Source organism: Lynx canadensis, chromosome A1 (genome assembly GCF_007474595.2).
Source record: "Lynx canadensis isolate LIC74 chromosome A1, mLynCan4.pri.v2, whole genome shotgun sequence".
NCBI classification, from domain to species: domain Eukaryota; kingdom Metazoa; phylum Chordata; class Mammalia; order Carnivora; family Felidae; genus Lynx; species Lynx canadensis.
The window spans coordinates 222,688,423-222,712,648 of NC_044303.2; the positions used below are offsets into that span (position 1 = coordinate 222,688,423).

Genomic DNA, 24,226 nt, shown 5'->3' on the forward strand with positions numbered 1-24,226 from the left:
ACATAGCCTGACACAGGGCTTCAACCCATGAGCTGTGAGATCATGACCTGAGCTGAGGTCGGATGTTTAATTGACTGAGCCACCCAGGCGCCCCAGATTTTTACATTTTAGCATTTTTAGAGAAGTTTAAGTTCACAGCAAAACTTAAGTTTGCAGAGATTTCCCCGATATCCCTTGCCACCACACATGCATAGGCTCCTCCATGACTGATGTCCACCAGCGTCGTACGTTTGTTCCAACTGAACCTACACATCATAATCACCCACAGTCCATAGTTTACCTTAGGATTCACTCTTGGCTCTGTACATTCTGGGGGTTCAAGTAAATGTATAATGACCTGTATCCATCAGTAGACATCATACAGAGTATTTTCACACTAAAATCCCCCAGGCTCTGCCTATTCATCCCTCCCCCAGCCCTACCAAGCCCTGTATGTCAATTACATGTTTATTGCCTCTATAGTTTAACTTCTCCAGAATGTCATATAGTTGGAGTCATAGAGTATGTAGGCTTTCCAGATTGACATCTTTCTCTTAGTAACACACATAAAAATTCCTTCCTACCTATTTATGGCTTCCTAGGCCACTTCTTTTTAGTGTTGAATACTATTCTGTTGTCTCGATGTACCAGAGTTTATTTGTCCACTCACTTACTAAAGAATATCTTAATTACTTTCATGTCTCGGCAATTACTGATGAAGCCATATAAAGATCTATGTGCAAGTTTGTATGTGGAAATAAATTTTCAGCTCCTTTGTGTCAATACCAAGAAGTGCGTTTGCTGGAGCATATGGTGAGATAATGCCTAGATTTGTAAGAAGCCACTACCTTGTCATCTAAAGTGGCTGCGCCATTTTGCATTGCCACCAGCAATGAATGCAAGTTCTGGTTACTCCACACCCTCACCAGCATTTGGTGTTGTCAGCATTCCAAAGTTGGGACATCCTAATAGGTGTGTAGTAATATCTCATAGTTGTTTTAATTTGCTGATGAAAGAGTTTGATAGGACATCTGTTTACATGCCTATTTGACATCCTTATGGCTTCTTTGGTAAGATTTGTTAAATTCTTTGGCCAGTTTTTAAAATAAGTTTTTATTTTCATATTGTTGAACTTTATGAATGCTATTTTTTCCCCAGTGCAATCAAAATGAGCAGGGAATTTTAGTAAGGGTTGCCTTTCTTTCATAGTGTCAACTCCAGATAAGATCCTATTGTAAGCCGGACATTTGATGGATGAACAGTTTGATAAAAGCATGTCTAAAGCTTTATATACTCAATTATCTGAGTTTCTGCCTAATGGCTGCCCAAGAATATCAAGCAGATATTATAGATATGCAAATAAAGTCATTGATAAACATATACAACTCAGATATACCACTAAGTGATGTTCACCTCAGAATTAGCATTCAGAAATCTGAAAATGAGATTCACCAAAATTCACCCTTCCTCTTTACCTTTGTTCACACAATTCTATTCCCTACATAAAATAGTTTCTCACTCTCTATTTCATCTTCTTCATCCTAGAATTCTGCCATCTTAGGTGGCAAAGCCATATATATATGAATAGGCAATTATATATATATATATATATATATATATATATATATACACACACACACACATACATACACATGCACACACACACACATATATATATATATATATATATATATATATATATATATATTCTAACTCACTTCTCCTTCCTCTCAATCTTGTGTTTTTCCTATCTTTCATATTCACTAAAGACACCAACCATATTGAACTCTATCATGGTACCTACCATTTTTAGCTTATTGAATAAATATGTATTCACTTTTTAACCACCATCCACAAATACATGAAATAAAAAGATACTTAATAGTAATATTTCCTTATTCTCTTACATACTACATGTAAAATTCTCTTAATATATTTATACTAATATATAATGAAATGTATTAATGAAATGTAGAATATGTATGTATGTATTTATGTGCATTTGATTTTTCCAAAATGACCATAAACAGATCTAGGTATATAAACATAATAGGTCTTTTGGTTTTTTAAAGGTTTGAAGACCTGGGTGTTTAGATATAATCTTTATTGAGCTTTATCTCTGTATTATTATCTCTATATCTCTCTATATAGAACCATCTTAACACAATGCAGTCAAGAGTATACTCTTTCTTCCTCCTTCTCCTCTTCCTCCTCCCCCTCTTCTTCTTCTTCTTCTTCTTCTTCCTCTTCTTCTTTTTTGTAAATGTTTTTTTCAGATCCTTAGCTTTTATAAATAGAGTTAATGGAAGCTAAATGTCATCAGCACATTTGCCAGTAGACACCATACAAAAATCAACTTTGGACAAATAATTCTCTTGAGGGTCCTAAACACAACACAGTAGTAAAAAAGTCAATAGGGCAACCTCACCAGATATTAACACTTAAAGCTGCTACTGTAGTGCCTAAATTCCATAATTCTTTCTACTTTTTCCCTGAGTTTCTTTGAAATATTCCATAATATAAGGTTCTATCTGCTTTCCCCCCATGTCTATCATTTGTACATATTATCCCTATTTTTTCATTTAATATTTTCTGTATTCTTTATAGTTATTTTCCCTGCATCTTTCTAGTGATCTAAAAATTTGCAATATATATTTTGGTGATACTTAATCCTAGGTAGTGTTAAAGGTCAGGTTGTCTCCGCTTAGAATTAATGAAGTGATTCATGAAAGATAGTTTCTGATAAAGAGAGTAACACATGATTTCTTTTTCTTAAAGTGAGGTTTAAAAATGCTTCATTATGTAGAGTCCAATTTCTCATTTTGTACAACTCTAATCACCCTTTTGTATTCTGGTTTTTATTATTTAGCAGAGAGCAAACTAATTTTATATTTATGGACTGTTTTCTTAGAAAATACTGAAGACTCAGATAGCAATTGGGAGAAAACATTTTATCCGTAAGGTTATATAAAATATTCATTAAGATAAAACAGTTAATCCTTTTTGAGCACTGCTTGCCTTATCTCTTTACTTTAGCATTCACAATGTGAATTTTAATATATATATATATATATTTGCAAAAGACACATCTGATAAAGGACTGTTCTCTAAAATATACAAGAATTCTTTAAAGTCAAGGGTGAAGGAGATGAAATAGAAGGTGAGAAACTATTTTAATCGAAGGGAATGGAATTGTGTGAACAAAAGTAAAGAGAAAAGTTGAGTTTGGGTGAATTTCATTTTCAGATTTCTTAACGCTAGTTTTCAGTTATGTAATTTATCAGAGACTGGATTTACATATCTGTAATCTCTCCTTGATCTCCACTAGCCAGAAACTCAGCAGAAGCTACCCCCAGTGAGACACCTGAGTATGTATAAGCTTTAGACATGCTCTTATCCAATTATTTATCCATCAGAATCTCCCATTTACAAGCAGATCTATGGTGAGGTTGACAATGTTAGAGAAAGGCAACACCTTTACTAGAATTCCCTGCTTATTTTCATTGCACTGGGAATGAAAGAAGCATTCCCTCTAAATTTACATCAATGAAATGATTAAGAATAATTCATTTGAAAGGTTGTCGATAGAGAAGATAGAGATTTTAACTTGCCGTGAAAAATGAGAAATTCCTTTGTGAATAAGCTTCTTTTGCTTTCTTCAAATGACCAATCCGTTGACAATCAATAAAAAGGAGCTACTGCAAAGAACGTGCACAAAATGGACAAGTTTACTTTTATTTACTTTGGGTGCCACCGATATACAGTGAATTTGATAACCATCAGTATGTAGTGACATTGTAATAGCTAATTTGTTCCTGGCTTTGAGCCGGGCACTTTGGTGAGTTTTGTTGAAACATTATAACTGACATTATTTTATAGAGGGAGAAATTGAGGCTTAGGAAGATCCAATTATGTCTTGAGTGAGGATGAGAATAGGATTTAACCATAAGCAGCCAGATTCTAAACGGAGAGCTAAGTGTTTCCCTTTTTCAGTGCAATTGAAATACTCACCTAAGTTTTTGAGTTGCTTTGCAATTTTAAGAAAATTGTTGAAAATATAATTAAAATTTCATAGTTTTGAGTAGCTTATTAAACAAAATTTGGTAGAAAGCCAAAACAAGTCAGTAAAAATGTACAATATTTAATCCTTTAAATATGGTAACCATGGACTATATTATACACTTGAAAGTATTCTAAACACTTTACTTATGTTACCCTGATTTAATTTTTTTTAATGTTTCTATTTATTTTTGAGACAGAGAGAGACAGAGCATGAGCAGGGGAGGGGCAGAGAGAGGGGGAGACACAGAATCTGAAGCAGGCTCCAGGCTCTGAGCTGTCAGCACGGAGCCTGACGCAGGGCTCAAAGTCACTGAGTGTGAGATTACAACCTGAACCAAAGTCGGACGCTTGACTGACTGAGCCACCCAGGCGTCCCTGTGTTACTCTGATTTAAATCTTACACCAACTTTAACTAAATCTGAAAAATGTTTAATTGAACTGACACCATTGACATTTATCAGGCTGGAAAAGCAAAAACCAAAATATACGGTTGTTTTATTAATAAATTTTTGGTATGTATTGAAGTAAAATTTTATTACTTGAGATTCATTGCCTTTCATTTTTTTAGACAACCACAAAGTTCTTATAAGATTTAGACAAAATTGAGGATTTATTGACAAAATTCAATGGATCTGTGATACAGACTTACAGGTCTAATTTTTATGTGGATTGACTAATCCATTGATGAATTTGCTTTTATTTTTAGGCAAAATTTTATGTTATTCTAGTGATACACTCAAGGAAATCTCAATGGCTAAGTGTCCAGATACTAGTTAGGGTGATGTGTTACTTTGAAGGCTATCCTATTATATTTCATGCTAACTCCTCAAAATGACAAAACATCCAAATTTATATATTTGTTTATAACTGACTTTTTGCATTTACCTTTTGCCTGCTGGAGGTTTCATTCTTTGTTTTATCTTGAAATGCTGAGGGAGTACCCCATATACGGCACACACATTTTATAGCTCATTCCCTTCTCTCTATAGCTTCTTTAATTGCTTTTATAAATAGACTTTTCTCACATTTATTTGAAATTTCATATTATTTTGATTTTTAAAGATCAGTTTCTTTATTTTATTATTTTCATAAGTTTTATTTAAATCCAAATTGACATATAATGTAATTTAGTAATTCATAACTTACATATAATACCCAATGCTCATCCCAGCAAGTGCCTTCCTTAATGCCCATCACCCATTTAGCCCACCCCCCACCGAATACCCCACCAGCCACCTTTAGTCTGTTCTCTGTATATGAGTCTCTTATGGTTTGTCTACCTTTCTCTTTTTATCTTAGTTTTGCTCCCCTTCCCCTATGTTCATCTGTTTTGTTTCATAAATTCCACATATGAGTGAAATCACATGATATTTGTCTTTCTCTGACTTACTTATTTTACTTAGCACACTTTTACTTAGTACTTTACTTAGTACACTCTAGTCCCAACCATGTTGTTGCAAATGGTAAGATTTCTTTCCTTTTGATCACTGAGTAATTTTGCATTACACACACACACACACACACACACACACACACACACACACACCACATCTTCTTTATGCATTCATCCATCGATGGACATTTGGGCTCTTTGCATACTTTGGCTACTGTCGATAGTGCACCTATAAACATTGGAGTGCATGTGCCCCTTTGAATTAGCATCTTTGTGTCCTTTGGATAAATCTCTAGTAGTGCAGTTGCTGGGTCATGGGGTAGTTCTCTTTTTATTTTTTGAGGAACCTCCATTCTGTTTTCCACAGTGGCTGCACCAGTTTGCATTCCCACCAGCAGTGCACAAGGGTTCCCTTTTCTCCACATCCTTGCTAACAAAGGATCAGTTACTTTAAATATATCATAGATATAAAAACCTCTCCCTAGAAAATATTATAAGACTAGTTGATGAGTTAAGAGAATGTGAGTAATTTTCAGAATGTAAAGGAGCTAACGAGTAAACAAACTGCAAAGAGGAGATGAAGCTTTGTTATCAGAAAAAAGGGAAATAAAAGCCGTCTTTTAAATATGATGTCTCTATTTGGGTGTCAAATGGTAAATTACTCTAGTTAGAATGTCTGTAGTGCAGAGACATTTGGCCACAGCCACTAGAGAGGAAATAATTCCAACTGTGACTTGCATCAACAAGCATTTGATTCAGTTCAAGGAAGTAGTTAAGTTGAAGGTACCTGAAAAGGGCTTCAGAATTAATGTTTGAATATTCAGAGATACACATGAAGTAATTCCATGCTTGAAATATCATCAGACTGTTATTAACAACAGTCAGGTGTTTTATAACATAATGGAACTCATACATACAAGATATTATGGATAGAACAGTAAATTTGGTGATGAATTCTGAGTATTCTATAGAAACTTACTGTAACAACAAAGCAAAATGCAATTATTTCACTATTCTCATTGGAGAGAGACTGTTAACACCAATTAAAATAGATAAATTAGATAAAAGAAGTAAGAAGATAGAATTTTATAATAAAGAAGCAATAAATCTGCCTGGAGGGATTTGCTAAGGCTTCACAGGGAGAAACATGGGCAAAGGCATGATCACATTCCTTCCTTATTTAGTCAGATAGTGCTGTCCATATTTTGTAATACATGAGAAACTGAAAGTTCTGTTTAATACTGAAGCTCTTAATGGCAGAACCCAAACTGAATCAATATTTGCCTAACCTTTCCTTTTTTCCCACTAGAGCGAGCTGCTTCTGAGTTTCTGGGTATAAAACTCTAGGGACAGATAAAGTTGGCATTTAGATACATAAAAATCTGATGCACAGTCAGAACACCACATGTGACTATTTTTTTTTAATGTTTATTTATTTTTGAGAGACAGAGAGACAGAGTCTGAGCAGGGGAGGTACAGAGAGAGAGGGAGACACAGAATCCGAAGCAGGCTCCAGGCTCCGAGCTGTCAGCACAGAGCCCCTGTGACTCGAACTCACAGACTGCGAGATCATATCTTGAGCCAAAGTCAGATGCTCAACTGACTGAGCCACCCAGGCACCCCACCACATGTCACTTTTTAAAAATGAGTGAGAGGGTCCCCCTTTCGCTGCATCCTCGTCAACAGCTGTTGTTTTCTGAATTGTTAATGTTAGCCATTCTGACAGGTGTGAGGTGGTATCTCATTGCGGTTTCGATTTGTATTTCCCTGATGATGAGCGATAAAAAACTAAGAAACTCTTAAGCAACCTGGAGGGAAATTAAAATATAACAACTCTAATTTTAATAAAAATGTGGATTATGATGCATTTCTCTTTCTTTAAGGATGTATTTATAAACATCTTATGTGCCTCCAAGTGGAAAATTTAAAGACAGAAGATTTATGACTTTATTAAATGATTATAATTTTATTTATTTTTTAAAAAAATTTTTTAGTGTTTTTATTTATTTTTGAGACAGAGAGAGACAGAGCATGAGCAGGGGAGAGGCAGAGAAAGAGAGGGAGACACAGAATCTGAAGCAGGCTCCAGGCTCCGAGCTGTCAGCACAGAGCCTGACGCGGGGCTCGAACTCATGGAGTGTGAGATCATGACCTGAGCCAAAGTCGGACGCTCAATCGACTGAGCCACCCAGGCGCCCCAAATGATTATAATTTTATAAAAATGTTTCATTTCACAGCAAACAACAAGAGAAGCTCTCTATACTGTCTATGATATAACGTTTAATTTTCCTAAGGGGAAAGTTAGAATGAAGAAGAGGATTAGAAAAAACAAAACAAAACAAAACTAAAAGGGACAAATAGGAAACTAACAACTAAGATGTAACAAAGTTTGAGAGAAATGTTGGGATTTCTAAGAAAAAAAATTAATTGTGATTCTTGATGAAGCGACTATAACCTAAGTGTTGTCGTATGTGCCTTAGGTTCTCAATAAAATGTTTGTGAAAATAAATTGAATGGGATTTACTTTCATTTAATTATCTTCCTCAAAAAAAATGAAAACAAAACAAAACAAAACAAAACAGTGACTAAGACAGAATGAAGAGATTCTGGTTATTATCATATTAACAAAAGAAAATTTTCTACCTTGACCTGAACCATTACTCCTACATCTTTATTGCTTAAAGAATGAGATGTAATACTTTTGAGTAACTCTGGACCATCAAGGACTTTTTACAAAATGTGTTTGAGAATTTAGCTTTTCCATTAACCGTGAGAAAGTTATTAGGCAAATTAAAAGACACAATTTTAAGGAGAATGCTTACCTAATGGAGAGAAGAAAACTTTTTAAGGCATTTCTGAAAACTCATTTACAGAAAAGTAATAAAATTGTACCCTGTCAAGTGGTCTGCAAAGATTAAGTTAATGCTTTAATTTTTGATTTCTATTCAATTGTGAAAACAGGTTTCTTAGCAACGGTGGTTGCATTCTTATATGAACTATACATTTATTTCATTATATATAGATCATAAACGCCTTTTTTAAAATTTAAATCTCATCTACTTACCAAATAAGGGCAACATGATTCAGATCCTCTATCTCAGGGGTTTTCTCATTTATATAGGTGAGTGAGGCCAAATTAGACAGTTCATGTAATACTGTTGTGAGCAGTTGCGATTAGAATAGCCTTCTACCCTTAGATTGGCTGTGGACTGTGGCAAACCTAAAGTAAACGTGTGATGTACACTCTGGAAGGGTGTATCTCCTGAAAATAATCTAGACATTTTAGGACACGGTCATGTCTTCTCTGAAAATGTGTAGGAAATGTAGAAGTACCTCCATTTCCACTTCATTGATGGGGGTCATTTCTTACTTGCTATATTGGGCAAAACATCACAATTTAAAATGGTAGTTGTTGCCTCATGGTTATTGTTCAGTCAGGCACAGGGATCAGTCAGTCACCCAAAGGTAGGGCATCAGGACGATGCCAGGACGTACTACAGGACCTACAGTCTTGGAGCCCGATCAGTTATTGGGAAGATGCTGAAGATATTTAGCTGAGTAGAAAATGTTCAAATAAGTTTCAGTAGAACTCCAGAAGGAGGCAAAAAGCTTCCAGAAAGGATAACATCCGGAGAAAGGAGGCACCAAAAAATACGGTGACGGAGCTAAAAATTAGACGCCAGACAATAGCGGATGAGTGCCAAACGAAAAACACCATTGTGTGAACTAGGGCCTGGATGTTTGTGCTCATGGTTTGTACCCCAGGGGTCTGTGTGGGAGCTCTGTGGTTCAGGAATTTTAAAGTTGAAGACTGTGAATGTCACAACTTGGTCCCAGTAGTAAGCATATGTTTTTATGTTAAGGAATCTTTTTTTTTTTTTTTTAATCTGGGAAGTAAAACGAAATAATCGGTAATGTGGAAAGAGAAAAGGGATACACACACATGTACACACACGCATGATTCTATGCCGAGTCCCACATATTTTGTCTCATTTCATCTTTACAACAACACTCACTGTTACACTGTTAAGTGGACATCGTATTCCAAATAGAAGACAAGGAGACTAGGTATCAGAGCGGAAGGATTTTGAAACTGCAAAACAGACTCTTGACCAAAAGAAAAAAAAAAAAGATGGTTACCAGAGAGGAGGTGGGTGAGTGGATGGTGGAGGCGAAATCGGTGATGGGGATTAAGGGGCGAACTTGCTGTGATGAGCCCCAGGTGGTGTAGGGCAGTGTTGAATCGCTGTCTTGTACACCTGAAACTTATATTACACTCTATGTTAACTGGAATTTAAATAAAAACATAAAAAAAAGAAACTACCATCAACTCCCTGGCCCTACCAGATTACAAATTATCCCCCTTGATAATGTTCATTAGCCATAGAAACATGCCCCACCTCCTCAGTGTACTTTATACCACCCTCCTTGACCTAAATCTTTGAACTTTTTCCATATGATTGTGCCTTTCAGATATTTTTTCATGATTCCCGGCAGCTTATAGTTAGCTCCCCCCCCCACAACATGGTTTTGCTATGGCTGTCGCAGCCTCCTGAAATGCCTTTCCTCCTGTCCTCACTTTGTCTACCTCACTCTTGTCCCAAATGATTCCTGTATCACTTTCTAATGTCATCAAACGTCATGTGAAGGAAAGTTTGCCTGAACCAACGGGTGTTGAACTGGGCGTCTTTTCCTTGCACTCCTGGTGTGTTCTCTTTCCTATCAGGCGCTGAAATTGTCTGTGTCTCCCAACTGGACTTCTCACTAGTGGGCATTGTGCTTTACTGTATCTCTCAACTCTAGTATAGTGTCTAGTATATAGCAGGGACTCAGAAAATATTTAGTGAATTGTACAATCGGACCCAGTTTCTCTACACCAACAATTTCCTCCAGAAATGCTATAGTCACTAAGGAGATTCAGTAGCCATTTTCTTCTAAATTATCCTTACGCTCAATTGGATAAAGGTACTGGAAAGGGGTTTTGTGAGAAAATGCTTCCTTGTTCAGAGAAGGAGATTATGTGATAGGGAGATAGCTCTATTATACTCTATCCTCTCTGACCTGTAAATGTGCCTTAAGTTCATTTATATATTTATTTCTGTAATATTCATTTCTGAGAGCATTCCTATGAGACAGGATGCAACATTGAAACCATAAGACATCAATGCCTTCTCACCCCTCAAATCAACCACGAAAGTATCCAAGGCAGACTAACGGCATGACCCATACTCTGATCCTAGCAGTTACTAACAAATGTTAACAAGTTAAGAGTCATAAATATCATCTATGAAAGCAATTGGTTTTAGTCTAGCGCTGAAATGAGATGCAAACTAACCCCAGTTTAATTTTTTTTAGTGTTTTTATTTTATTTTCGAGAGAGAGGGAGACAGAGCATGAACAGGGGAGGGGCAGAGAGAGAGAGACACAGAAGCTGAAGCAGGCTCCAGACTCTGAGGCTGTGTGAGGCTCTAACTCCCAGACTGTGAGATCATGACCTGAGCCGAACTCGGATGCTTACCCGACTGAGCCACCCAGGCACCCCCTCTAGCCCCAGTTTTAAATAACCAACTTGTCAAAACAATAACTTTTACTTTGAAATGCATGGCTTAACTAACTCCACAATGAACAACCGGATTCTTTGGCCTGGGGATTTAGATGGGCTCACTTCGATGATGTCTGTTTGTATTGACCTAGTCATGATTCCCAGGCCAGAGTAATGGTGATACATATATTGCACGTTGAGCCTTTTGATGAGCAGAGCTCTTTCACATAAAGTTCGATTTAAAATTGGTAAGACTACATAATGATAATTATATGGAAAAGATTGACGACGTGTGTCAAATATCCGCTTTAAAAGTTTCTATGTGAACTGAGGCAGATTCCTTAATATCTCGATGATTCAGTTTCCTCATAGGCAAAGTGGGGAGATGAATAATTCTTATTTTTTTTGGTTTTTGTGGGGATTTAATAAGGTAATACAAGTAAGCATTTAGAACATTATCTGGTACATGCTAAGATTTCAAAATGCTTATTACTATGATTGAAAATATGTGTTTGAAAAAGACTTTTCACTCTCTCTGCTGCATAAAGATTTATATAATTGCAATTTCTGGTTTTTGTAATTAATTTTCTTGGAATGTTTTAGTTCAGCTTCTTCACATGAAGAAGGTAACATCTGTTATTATCAAAAGGTTAACTAATAAAGAAGATAAAGGGACATTGCTCACTGTTTGTTTTAGAAAGTTGTACTGACATAGAGTAATAAAACAACAGTGTCTCCTTTATATGTGTTTGAGGGAAATACTTCTCTATAAATTCCACAGTGTCAGTTACAAAATTGCCCCTTAGTTTCCATAATATGATTTTTTTTCCTATCTGTGGAAATGAAGAGTCTACCTCTGTTCTGGCCAAAGTTCTTTGTAGCTGTATCCAGATGCTTCCCCCACCCCCAGTTCTTCCCGCAGCCACCATTAAGGAATCTCTTACTGCTTGGAAAAGTTTTAATATTCAGCAGGTTAACGAAACCCATGGTCAGCTTTAGAATTTTCGTCTCTGCTGAGCTTTCAAGGTGTCAAGACCCTAAAATAATATGAACAGCAGGAGTACTAAATCTTTCATTATTTCCAGTTTCCCCTTGAGCATACTGACTTTGCAATAAAGAAGCTGTCATTTACACTCTTCTTTATTGCAAGGTGGGTAATAGCTACAGGGAGAAAAATAAGGAATTGTGTCAAGTTAGCCTGACTGCCATTATGATTAATGTGTAATCATTGCACATTTGCATCTACTCTTTTTATATACAGGTACTTCATAGATTGGAAGAGTGATGGGGACAGCTACTTTACAATAGATGGAACTGAAGGAACCATCGCCACTAATGAATTACTAGACAGAGAAAGCACCGCGCAGTATAATTTCTCCATAATTGCGAGTAAAGTTAGTAAGTATGGCATGGACAGAATCAATGTTATACTGCAGTTCTTTGGATTGAACACTCTTAAACGAGTCCCTGCTGAAGTGTTTTTCATTTTTGGACTGACAGCTGAGTGGTCTCCTGGGGAAACTCAGAAACCTGTTCCTTTCCCTCGTAGCGTAAGTCCGGAGAAATTGTGACAGCCGCCAATGAGCCCTGTTTGCAGACTTGCATGAATATCTAGCAGTGAGTGCATTTCATTGTGTGACCTCATCCCTTTCAATGCTGTGCCCGCAAAAATCTGCCAGCTTTCCAGCTTCTCTTCCACACCAGACCCCTGTATACAATATTGGGAGCTTCAGAGGCCAGGCAGGAGGAATTCATTATCACACAAAATAGCCCATTCTGAAATATTTTCTCAAACTGAAGAGAGTATTCTTAAAATCACCCCTCTTCCTTCTCTCTTTTTTCGTAGAATGTAATTTTAATGTGATTTTTTTTATAAATGTCACTGTGGAATATGCAGGAGCTATAAGTGGTTTTCTTTAAGGAATCCCTCAGAATCAATAGGATTGCTAGGACGGATCCCTTGTGTTGGTGTCTGCTTGGTCTAGAAGACAATCCTCTAGACTGAAAGTGGCATGGGCCATATATGTTTGTCTGGACAACTTAGGATATTATCGCAGCTTCCTCAGGTAACAGATTAGTCGGGGGAATGGTGACTAATGGTTTTCAATGTAGTTTGCAAAATGAGTGCATCTCCCAGTCATCTGCTTCTGGTCTTGTGAAAGGCTTGGGGAAATCCCTTCTGAGTGTCTTTCATTTTGTTTCCTTCTTATTTTATTTTGTTCATCTGCTACTTTGGCAGCTAATTTCCTTTTTCTGTGCAGGGGAGAGCTGAATGTGAATATTTCTGTTGAGGGGTTTTTTGTTCAGTCTCCACTCAGTGGGTGTAAATATTAAACAGTTTCGTTTATCTTCAACAATTGTGACTAAACAAGAATAGTTAGACACCTATTCTCAGGCCTTAATGATGTCTTTAACTGATTTCATTACTTCTAGGTTATTCTGATTATTAAAGGACAGACTTACAAAAAAGAACATGCAGCTTCCACCTTGTTTCTTGGAACACTGACCTGTCACATAAAAAAAAACTGATTACCCTGAGGCTACCATTCTAGAGTGGTCACATGTGGGTGGTCAGGTTGACCATCCCAGTTCAGCTCAACCTTCCCATCATACCTTCCAGGGTGCTGAGTATGTGAGTGAGACTGTCTTGGAAAGTGTACTAGCTGAATACCACAGTGTAACATCCACCAATGCCGTGTGAAACAGAACATGTACCCAGACCAGCCCTGCCCGGATTCTTACAATGTTGTGAGAATGTCTAAAACAGTAATTATTTCAAGCAACTACATTTTAGGGTTATTTGTTGTGGCATGGCAATAGATAACTGCAGAACTCAGTGACACCGTAAGTTGGAACTGTGACCCCTCGCTTGTAGGGTACACGTTCTCCAGCCTGTCAGAGTGGAAAAGAGAGAGGGAAACACACGTCTATCTTATCTGCCCGATATGATACTCCATTGGCTGCCACTGCTTCTAGGACTAAATGGACTGGCAGGAAAGGCTGCTGCCCAAACATCGTCTTCTTGAGTGAACTTTGAGTTATCTGACGGTGCGGGTTCTGGGCATCCCATCTGCATAGGAACGTGATATGAGTACTCAGTGGTACATCTTCTGGCTTCTCAATTCCATGGCCCCCTTGCATAGAAGGCAGTCTTCTTGGGTGAGTTTATAACATGATTTCTCAATTTTAGCTTTCGGTTTGCCCACTTGACCCTGAGGAAATTCACCCATCCTTGTTACGCTGAACAGGTGTTTTACAAGCTGCTCTTGTACCGTATGATTTCTCTGTCCTGCCATCTCCTTACAAAAATATGTCCTCTGTACTCAGGCTTTGAGAGCAGATCATCCAGTCAGCTCCCAGAGCTGCTAGAGCAGACATATCGTCAAGAGATCAGAATGCTGGTCTTCCCTTTTTGGAGGACACCTGTCTTCTTTTGGGTGTTTTCCTGAAGACTGCTTTTGGGCTTGGCATCTTTTTTCGCCTCCTATACCACATCCGATTACAGTTACATTTGTTACTCATCATTTCTTTCATGTCAGCTCTCATCTATGTTACTCATCGAGTCTTGGGGGATAGCTTCACCATACTGTAGTTAGAAAATAAAGTTTAGCTTTAAGATCTTCAGCAAATGTGGTCAAAATGAATTGTTTGTGTTATAGACTGTAAGACCTTCCTGAACCATTCACTCTAATGGCTTATACGTAATAAGTGACAGCTAAGCAGAGACAGTTTCTTCAAATCACTTTTATTTAGCAAAGACATATTGCCCATAATAAAAGATCATTCATTAGAAAACTAATCTTACTGAGACTTTCGTCTTAATACACACACACACACACACACACACAACGCGCATATTTTTCAAAGTAGGACTAGTAGGCTTCTGTACCTTAACTGAAGATGAAAGTCTGCAGATAGTTCATTAATCACCTGTTCTGTAGTTCTGGAAGGTCTCTTCCTCCCCAGTGGCTATGTAGACCACGAAAACATCATCATTGCACGATAGTAGCACGTCTGACACCTCCAGCCAGAGCCTTGTGCTCCAACTTGTAGAAGATGAGACGAGAGTTTGTGCTTTGTCAGTGAAGCAGGCACCACTGATTCTCAATTTTAGATTTTTCATATTTAGAGAAATTCATTTTCTTTTAGCTATCAACATGATTGGGGCACATGCTGGCTCTAGAATTTACTTAAAGGCAAATTTGGAAACCCTCATGAGTAGATTCTCATTATTTATGTTGGCCCTCACTGGGAAATATGTAGAACTGGGATTTAGACACATAATACATAAATACACACACACACACACACACACACACACACATATATATATATATATACACATATATATGTATATATACACACATATATGTATGTATATATATGCTGCATATGTATATATGTCCATATATATCCATATATATAATCATTTCTAAAATATGTATCTCCCTCATCTGTTCTAGTATCTGTTCATAGACCACTGTATTTTAGAGTCCTCAAGGAAGTCTGCTGGGGTAAATGCTATGCAATCATGTGAAAAATAAAGAGACTAAACACATACCTCATGATAATTAAAGATTTACAGTAAGAATAGCTTATTGTGGGCTTTATTTTGCTTGAGTTTGCAGAGTTTAAAAGTAAAATGTATTCATATTCTAATGCATAAGGCTGTTTTCACTGATCAAACTAGCCAGCTAAGCAGGTAACCATTATCATGGTGAATGACTGAGAAATAAATAGCTTACATTGTACTGGCAAGAAGAAAAAAAACACGTAAGTATACCTTATTGCACATTGAACTAGCATATGTTTCAGCCTGACCCTTACATATAAAATCTCAGGCAAAATGAAATGTTACAATGATTGAATAACTTTAATTAATTAAAAAGCAGTCATTAATCAGTGTTGCTATAGTTGGAGGTCCAAATAATTTATAAGACTCCTAATAATTCTTTATGCTTTACTGCTTTGCTGTTTTTATGATACTAATTCTTGAGAATCTTGAAAAAGATAGAAGCTCCAAAAATTCACTTCATTCAAATTATCAGAAACTATCAACACACAAATGTTTCCAATATATTTTTGGTGTTGCTGTAACAAATATCATTAGACAAAGATAATTTAAAATATCTACATTAAAGCCCTAAAACATATTTTATATAATTACGAAATAAACAAATGATACCAGAGACAATTCTTTTCTCAGTCATATATTTATCCAGATGGCAATGGATTGTTTGCATTTATTGTGGAACAGCTCAAGTATCAGTGAATTGACTCACTAACTGTCATTTGGGGAAAATTTTGTATGTAAATATATCATTATGAGTTGGGATCAAATTGTTGGGTAATTCTTTTTTTGAGGTTATTTGGCATATAAAGCTATTTTGTTATAACTTCATTTTACTTCAACATAATGCATAGGATATCATCTTTGTATGTACAGAAAAATTAACCTCTGGCATTACTATCCATAATTCAGACTAAACACAAATTCATACATTTGTTGTCATAAGCTTGTCCAGAGTGTCATTTATATGCAAAACACGATTTGTTGTGTTTTATGAGAAAAACAAGATGAAGTCTATTCTTAAGGATATTAAAGTTTAGAAGTAGTTAGAAACTGCTTCTACACAGAAAGCTTACTTTCTGTGTAGCTTACTACACAGAAAGAATAGATTTGTTTAAACAGAAAGAAATAGATTTTGTGGTACAGTTTTCTGAGGAATTCATCTGCCTGCATGCCACGTAGCTAGCCATGAAATTATGTTCTTAGACTAAAAGAGAAGAAAGTACCTAATTTTTCTAGAATAATAATAAGCAATAATAATAATATAAACTAAACAAGTCTTGTAGCTTGATATACATTAAATGAAGATGAGGATTATGGTCCACACTGTGAGTGGTAGGAAATGGAGGCTCAGAGTTATTTCCTTTGCAGCCCCTGTCACACCTGGGGTCGTGACCAAAAAATAATGGGAGTCCTGGACTCTCTCCCCACAAAACAGAATTCCACAGGGACAGTTGCTCACTTGCCTGTGCTTTATTAGCTGTATTTTAAGTAAGTTGTTAGTTAAACTAGTCATAGTGACTTTCATATGCATAAGTACAAAATAGTGAAAACTTATTTATACATTTGCAACATACATATAATTAAATTGAAATTATTGTTAGTCTTGCTATCTATCTATCTATCATCACCATATCTGTCATCATATCTATCTATCATCTCTATCTACCTGTCTATCTATCTACCTAGGTCTGTCTATCTATCTACCTACAGTTCTGTAGTGAATTGGCATGCTTCAGAAATTTGATATATACCGACTCACATTTATTAACTATTTGTATAAAATCACCATGTTTACTTATTTTTCTGTGATCATATTAAAGAAAGTCACTTGAGAAGAATTTTTTAAATTATAGAGAGTTGAACATAAAGTGAAATGGCATCTGTAGTCTTGTTGACCGTAGGTGAAGGAAAATACACCAACAATCATGGTGCTCGCGGGTCATGATCCACAGAAGTTTCCTGGTTTATTGGTTGTATTGAACCCACTTTTGCCTCTCAGTTTAGTCTGTTTTTGACATTCATATATTTCATTTACTAGAATGTACTAGGCTCTGTGTTAAACTCTGGAGGCTTAAAGACAAATATGACTCAGCTCTTGCTCTCCAGGAATTCAGAGTATCTAAGGGCTTTGCGGTATTGCAAATATTTAAAATTAATAATAGGTTTTCTCTAGTGTGTTCATTGGGGAGAAAAAAAAACTGGCTGTATTTTTAAAGGTTCCTTTTTCTTTAGAAATCATGTTTTTTTTAATTTTTTTTAATGTTTATTTATTTTTGAGAGAGAAAGAGACAGAGCTTGAGTGCGGGAGGGGCAGAGAGAGAGGGAGACACAGAATCCAAAGCAGGCTCCAGGCTCCGAGCTGTCAGCACAGAGCCCGATACAGGGATCGAACCCACGAAATGTGAGATCATGACCTGAGCCGAAGTCTGACGCCTTGCTGGCTGAGCCACCCAGGCACCCCAAAGCAGATGCCATTTTTAAATGAGGAAGCCTAATAGCTCCAGTGTATTTTAACATACTAGGAAAGTTGTGTTTGTTAGTCCTTTACAGTTTTCCAAATATTTTCAATTACATTTCTCACTGGTTCCTGGAAATATTCTATTATTTGGCCAGTATTTATTGAATATTTAGTACAAAAAATTATAACTGTAATTTGATCCTCGAATGTGAACTGGGCTCTCTCCCAGCATGGTGGCTAGATAGCAACCCAAGTGTTACTCTTCGAAAGTAAGTGATTATCACACACATGGGCAGATCTCAGGCAGTGTCTTCTTATCCTTTGAGTTCACTGACCTGTATCATACAACAGTGCAAAGCATAGTGAGTGGACTTGGATTCCAGTCTTGACTCTGACAAGAAAATGTAGGGCAAGATCACACCAAAGTTTCCTCACCTGTAACTGGGGATTGATAGATCTGTAATTTTCAAACTTGTAGATAGATTATCAGGATACTTCATCAGATGAAATCTTATGTGGAATCCTGATATTCTACATTGAAGAGAGCTGTGGATAAAGCCAGGGTCTTCTCTTTGCCCCTTTATGCAAAACCCCCCACACCGAGGAGGATGGCACCAGGGACCTAAGTTCCTATCAGTTCTGATTTCCCTGTTAAATTTAAAATATGTTTTTCCCATCCATGAGAATGAATGTTTTTCCATTTCTTTGTGTCCTTTTCAATTTGTTTCATCAGTGTTTTACAGTTTTCAGAATACAGATCTTTCACCTCTTTGGTTAGGTTTAGTATTACACTATATGTTAACTAACTGGAATTTAAATAAAAAAAACTTCTAAAAAGTAAATAAAATTTAGTCTTCCTAGGACTTATTAAAGGTTACAATGCTAGTTACTAGTGAACCATTTCTGAAAGAGATTTCTGATTATAAGTTCCAAAAATGGGCATACTGTGTCCTTCTCTTCTCATATGTTCTTCTGACAGTGAGGCTGACATTCCTTCCATAAAGAATTGGGTTCTGTCAGAACACCTGGGTAGCTCAGTCGGTTGGGTATCCAACTTTTGATTTCCACGCAGGTCATGATCTCGTGGTTCGTGGGTTCAAGCTCTGCTTCAGGCTCTGTGCTGGCGGTGTGGAGCCTGCTCTCTCCCCCTCTCTGTCTTTCTCTCCCCCTCCCCTGCTCTCTCTCTCAAAAATTAATAAAGTAAACATTAAAGAAATTTAAAAAAGAAAAAGAATTGTGTTCTATCTTCCTTTCCCTTGAATTTTGAAGTGGATTAGTGACAGCCTTGACTAACATAGAGGAGGTGTATTTCTATGTGACCATCTTAGGTCATAAAAGCAAGAGTTTCTGTCTGATTTCTTTTGTTTTTAAAATACTTGCCCTTGAACTTTAGCCACTATGTGCATTGCAATGAAGCCCAGTCTACATAAGGAGACCATGAATGAATATTCTTGTCTATCCTTTCACCCAGACCTCTAGCAAACCACCAGCATCAAGTAACAGACGTGGGAATAAATGGAACTTTAGATGGGAAAAACACCAATTCAGGAAGAAATACAAGGCCTGTCCTCTAAGTGATTGAAGGGAGGGAAGGGAAGGGAAGGGAAGGGAAGGGAAGGGAAGGGAAGGGAAGGGAAGGGAAGGGAGGAAGGGAAGGAATGAAGGGAGGAAGGGAAGGAGGGAAGGGAGGGGAAGGGAAGGGAAGGGAAGTGAAGGGAGGGAAGGGAAGGGGAAGGGAAGGGAAGGGAAGGTAGGGAAGGGGAAGGGAAGGGAGGGAAGTGAAGGGAAGTCACTCTTCCTTTCTTATTTCCTTTACTTTAGTTCTGTCCATGCAAAGCATTCCTGCCTTCCCTGGCTTCCACAACCTTCTGACCTTCCCCTCCCTTCCCTTCCTTCTCTTTCCTCCTTCTCTCTCCTCTTCTCTTCTCCCTTCCTTCTGCTTTCCTCCTCTCCTCTCCTCTCCTCTCCTCTCCTCTCCTCTCCTCTCCTCTCCTCTCCTCTTGTCTTTTTCTTCTTTTCTCTATGGCTTAGGTGCATTTTATTTGTTTTCTTTCAGAATTATTCTACAAAAGAACTAAGTTAAAACTCAAGTCTTTGTCAAGAGGGTAAGAACAACTTTCTCTTTCCCAGTGCCCACCACTTGTCCCCATGTTCCTCAGTTGTGTCACTGCTGCAGTGCATGTGGGTAGAGCGCTTACTACTTTCATCTCACACCTAGCCCCAAAATGGAAGAGACCTATCACCTAGTGCCCCCTGCCCTTAGCCCCCTCCCTCACAGATTGGTCTGGGTTACAGGAGTCCATGGTAAGAACTGTTGGGATCCAGTAGGAGTTCTGAATCCCAGAAGGCCATGGTGAGGGCACAGCCCGCGGAGAATACTTACTCATCTAATTTGTTGCCCCCGTGAATGCTGTTGGGCCCAGCACAACAGTCACAGAAGCAAGCTGCACATTCTCTGTCCAGATAGAACCAGGACTTGCAGCCTTAGCCAGAAGCTGAGTAATATAGTGCAGGTAAATACAGTCATACTTGAAGGGGCAATGACCATCCTACCATATGAAGAACCAGCTTTGGATTTGGATGGTCTAAGCCTTGAAGCTCCTGATGAGTTGCTTCTTCTCAGCCTTCTTGCTCGCCCAGAATTTGTTGGGGCTGATGTAGCTAGAATGGACATGATACAGGGGACAGGCCCTGATGATGTCTTGTGGGAAGTCCTGTCACCTCTTTTGCCAGGTGCACAGGCAGCTAGGCAGTGGGCATGGGTACAGCCTGGCAAGATACCTCTGACTTGTTCCACACCCTGTCCATGCAGATGCCACATGTGACGCCCTGACTGTCCTGCTCCCTCTCAAGGTCAGGACTGAAATGGGGTCATGAGCTCCCAGGCAGGGTCTGCCTTGGGCTGAGACTCCTGAGAGTAGTTATGATCCCTGTCATCAGATGATGGAGTCAGGGACTTCCAGAAACAGCCACCAACCTCCCTGCCTTGCTGTCCAATCCCTCCATGTCAGGCTGTGTGCCCCAGCAGCCCCTGCTCAGCCCTCGTCCAAAAGCACAGAAGTCAGGTAAATGGACCTCGACTCCCACTCCAGGCCACCAAGGGCTATGAGTGTTTACGGCTCTATCTCCATAGAAACAAACTTCTCAAGGTGTCTGGGAGGCTCAGTCAGTTGAGCGTCCAACTTTGGCTCAGGTCATGATCTCATGGTTTGTGGGGTCAAACCCCTCTTCGGGCTCTGTGCTGACAGTCAGAGCCTGGAGCCTGCTTAGGATTCTGTGTCTCCCTCTCTCTCTGCCCCTCCCCCACTTGCACTCTCTCTGTCTCAAAAATAAATAAACATTAAAAAAAAAAAGAAAAAGAAAAGAAACAGAAGCTTCTCTGGAAATAGGGACACTTTCCTGTAGTGAGTAAACATCACCTGGATCACTAGTGACAAGCCCCTTGGACAAAGTTTCTGCATGGTGGTTAGGAGCAGGGACTGCTCTCCCCACCATGGATGCTGCCTTAGGGCCCCGCAGGGTCCATTCCAACTCAAGCCCTAGAAAAAATCCTTCTTTCTTTTTAGTATATATTTTAGTATTTCTTATCTCCTGGATTAGTTATCTATTGCCGCGTGATAAATTATCATACAATTTCTTTGGGGCAGACATTCTAAAAGGGTTCATCGGAAAGGAATGGCTTAATATCTGCTCCAGGAAATCTGGAAGACTTGACAGGGGAGCTGGAATCTTCTGAAGTCTCGTGTACTTCAGAAACCCAAAGTCACTGAAACCTTTCACTTTCTGCAACTAACCAAGTTCCAAGGGGCTATGTCAGTCTTATTATCAGAGAAGACAGCATATTTCAGATTCATTCAAATGTTGTATCAGTGTTTTGTTCCTTTTTTTGTTGGAGTATTCTTGATTGTACGGATATGCCACATAATGTTTATCCATTCACCAAATATATACATTTGACCTGTTTTCAGTTTTGAAGTATATACCTAATACTTTTATGGCTATGTGCATACAGGATTTTGGGTGGACATTTATTTCATTCTCTTGGGTGTAGAGTGGAGTTGCTACCTTATAAGTTCATATTCAATGTTTATAAAAAGTTCCAATCTTTTCCAAGGTGATTATGCAATTTTATATTTCCACCAGCTGTCCTTTCTATCAGCAATCCATTTGATTTCTCTGAGCAATGATTTGTGAATTTCAGTTTATAAGTCCTGCATTTATTTTGTTAAATGTATTCCTAAATATTTTATTATCTTTGATTTTAATGTGAATTTAATTTTTTTCTCAATTTCAATTCTAGTTTGTCCTTTGCTGCTATTAAGTATGTAATTGCCTTTTTTAATACTACCCTCTTATCTCATGGCCTTGATACACTCCCTTATTATATCCATTAGTTTCTTTGGGGATTCTTTAGGATTCCCAACCTATGGGGTCATGCCATTTTTTAAACAAAAGTAGTTTTATTTCTTTCTTCCTGATCTGGATACTTTAATCTTTTTTTTTAAATTTATTTTCACTTAATTGCATTATATAAACCCTCTAGTACAATGGTGAATATAAGTGGTAAGACCAGTCAATTTTGCACTGTACCCAGTGTTAGAGAGAGAGCATTGACTTTTTCACTGTCGAGTATGATGTTAGCTATGGGCTTCATGAAGAGAGACTACATCACGTTGAAGAGCTCGCCTCCTATTCATTACATTTTTAGAGGATTAAAAAAAAATTATGAATGGCTGTGTGATTTTGTCAAATGCTAAAATTGTGAATCTTTTTGAGATGGCCATGTGTTTTTTTGTTTGTTTGTTTTCTTCTATTAATATGTGTTGTCAATTGATTATTCTTGGAGATTAAGTGAATCCTGTATCTTTAGGATAAATGCTATTTGGTCATTATGTAGTAATTTTATATGACCTGGAAGTGATTTGTTAACTTTTTATTAAGAAATTTTTGTACTTATGTTTATGAGTGAAAATAGGTTATACCTTTGTTTTCTTGTGATGTTTTGGATTGGCTTTGGTATCAGGATACATACAATGAATTGGTATTTACTTCTCTATATTCTGAAAGTTTGTGAAGAATTGGTATTATGTGATCTTTAGAAAGTTATTGAATCCCCCCAGTAAAGGCATGTTTGCGTGACTTTTTTTCTTGGTTTCAGATATTTTTAATTACAACTTGATTTTTATTCATTTGTTTAATGTATATTAAGATTTTGTATTTCTTTTCAAGGTCAGTGTTGGTAATTTGTGTCTTTCTAGGAATTTGTTCTGTTCATTTATGTTGACTAGATTTTTTGGCATAAATTAATAATATTCTTTTATAGGAATTTAACTCATTTATGGTAAACAGTGATTTTTTTCCTTCATTCTTTGTTTTTGTAATTTGAGCTTTAGCTTTTTTTTTCTTAGTTGAAGCTGCACTTGAAAATACTACTAATAAACAATTCTAACTGAGACTGACTCAGAAAGCTAGGGGAGCTGACTGAGATATTTTCAAAGGGTGTGGAAAGAATATTTAACAAATATCTTTGAAGGGATTAAGGATAAAAATAATTTCCTGATTTTATTGTGTGAACTAAAAGCTATTAATAAGTTAGTTATTAACTATAAAGCAACATGGATCAATAATAATTGGATTTAAGCGATTTGACTACTAACAGCACAGTAACTAATCATGTAGGATTTTGGTTATTTCAAATTTACTAAACTTTTTTTTAAATTTCATTTTTTTAAATTTACATCCAAATTAGTTAGCATACAGTGCAACAATGATTTCAGGAGTAGATTCCTTAATGCCTCTTACCCATTTAGCCCATCCCCCCTCCACAACCTCCAGTAACACTGTTTGTTCTCTGTATTTAAGAGTCTCTTCTGTTTTTGTCCCCCTCCCTGTTTTTATATTATTTTTGTTTCCCTTCCCTTATGTTCATCTGTTTTGTATCTTAAAGTCCTCATATGAGTGAAGTCATATACTATTTGTCTTTCTCTGACTGACTAATTTCACTTAGCATAATACCCTCTAGTTTCATCCACATAGTTGCAAATGGCAAGATTTCATTCATTTTTACTGCTGAGTAATACTCCATTGTATATACCACATCTTCTTTATCCATTCATTGATCAATGGACATTTGAGCTCTTTCCATACTTTGGCTATTGTCGATAGTGCACGTGCCCCTTTGAATCAGCACAACTGTATCCCGTGGATAAATACCTACTA

The 24,226-nt window shown here is 37.3% G+C and overlaps 1 protein-coding gene across 1 annotated transcript in view; it reads left to right on the plus strand.

Annotated features, from left to right (window-relative positions):
- LOC115525123 (cadherin-12) overlaps nucleotides 1-24,226 on the plus strand; it is a 93,790-nt gene that overhangs the window by 51,929 nt on the left and 17,635 nt on the right. Inside the window, exon 5 of the mRNA XM_032594644.1 lies at nucleotides 12,238-12,374. Within this exon, the coding sequence (XP_032450535.1) occupies nucleotides 12,238-12,374 (137 nt within the window). The remainder of the gene's footprint in view (nucleotides 1-12,237; nucleotides 12,375-24,226) is intronic.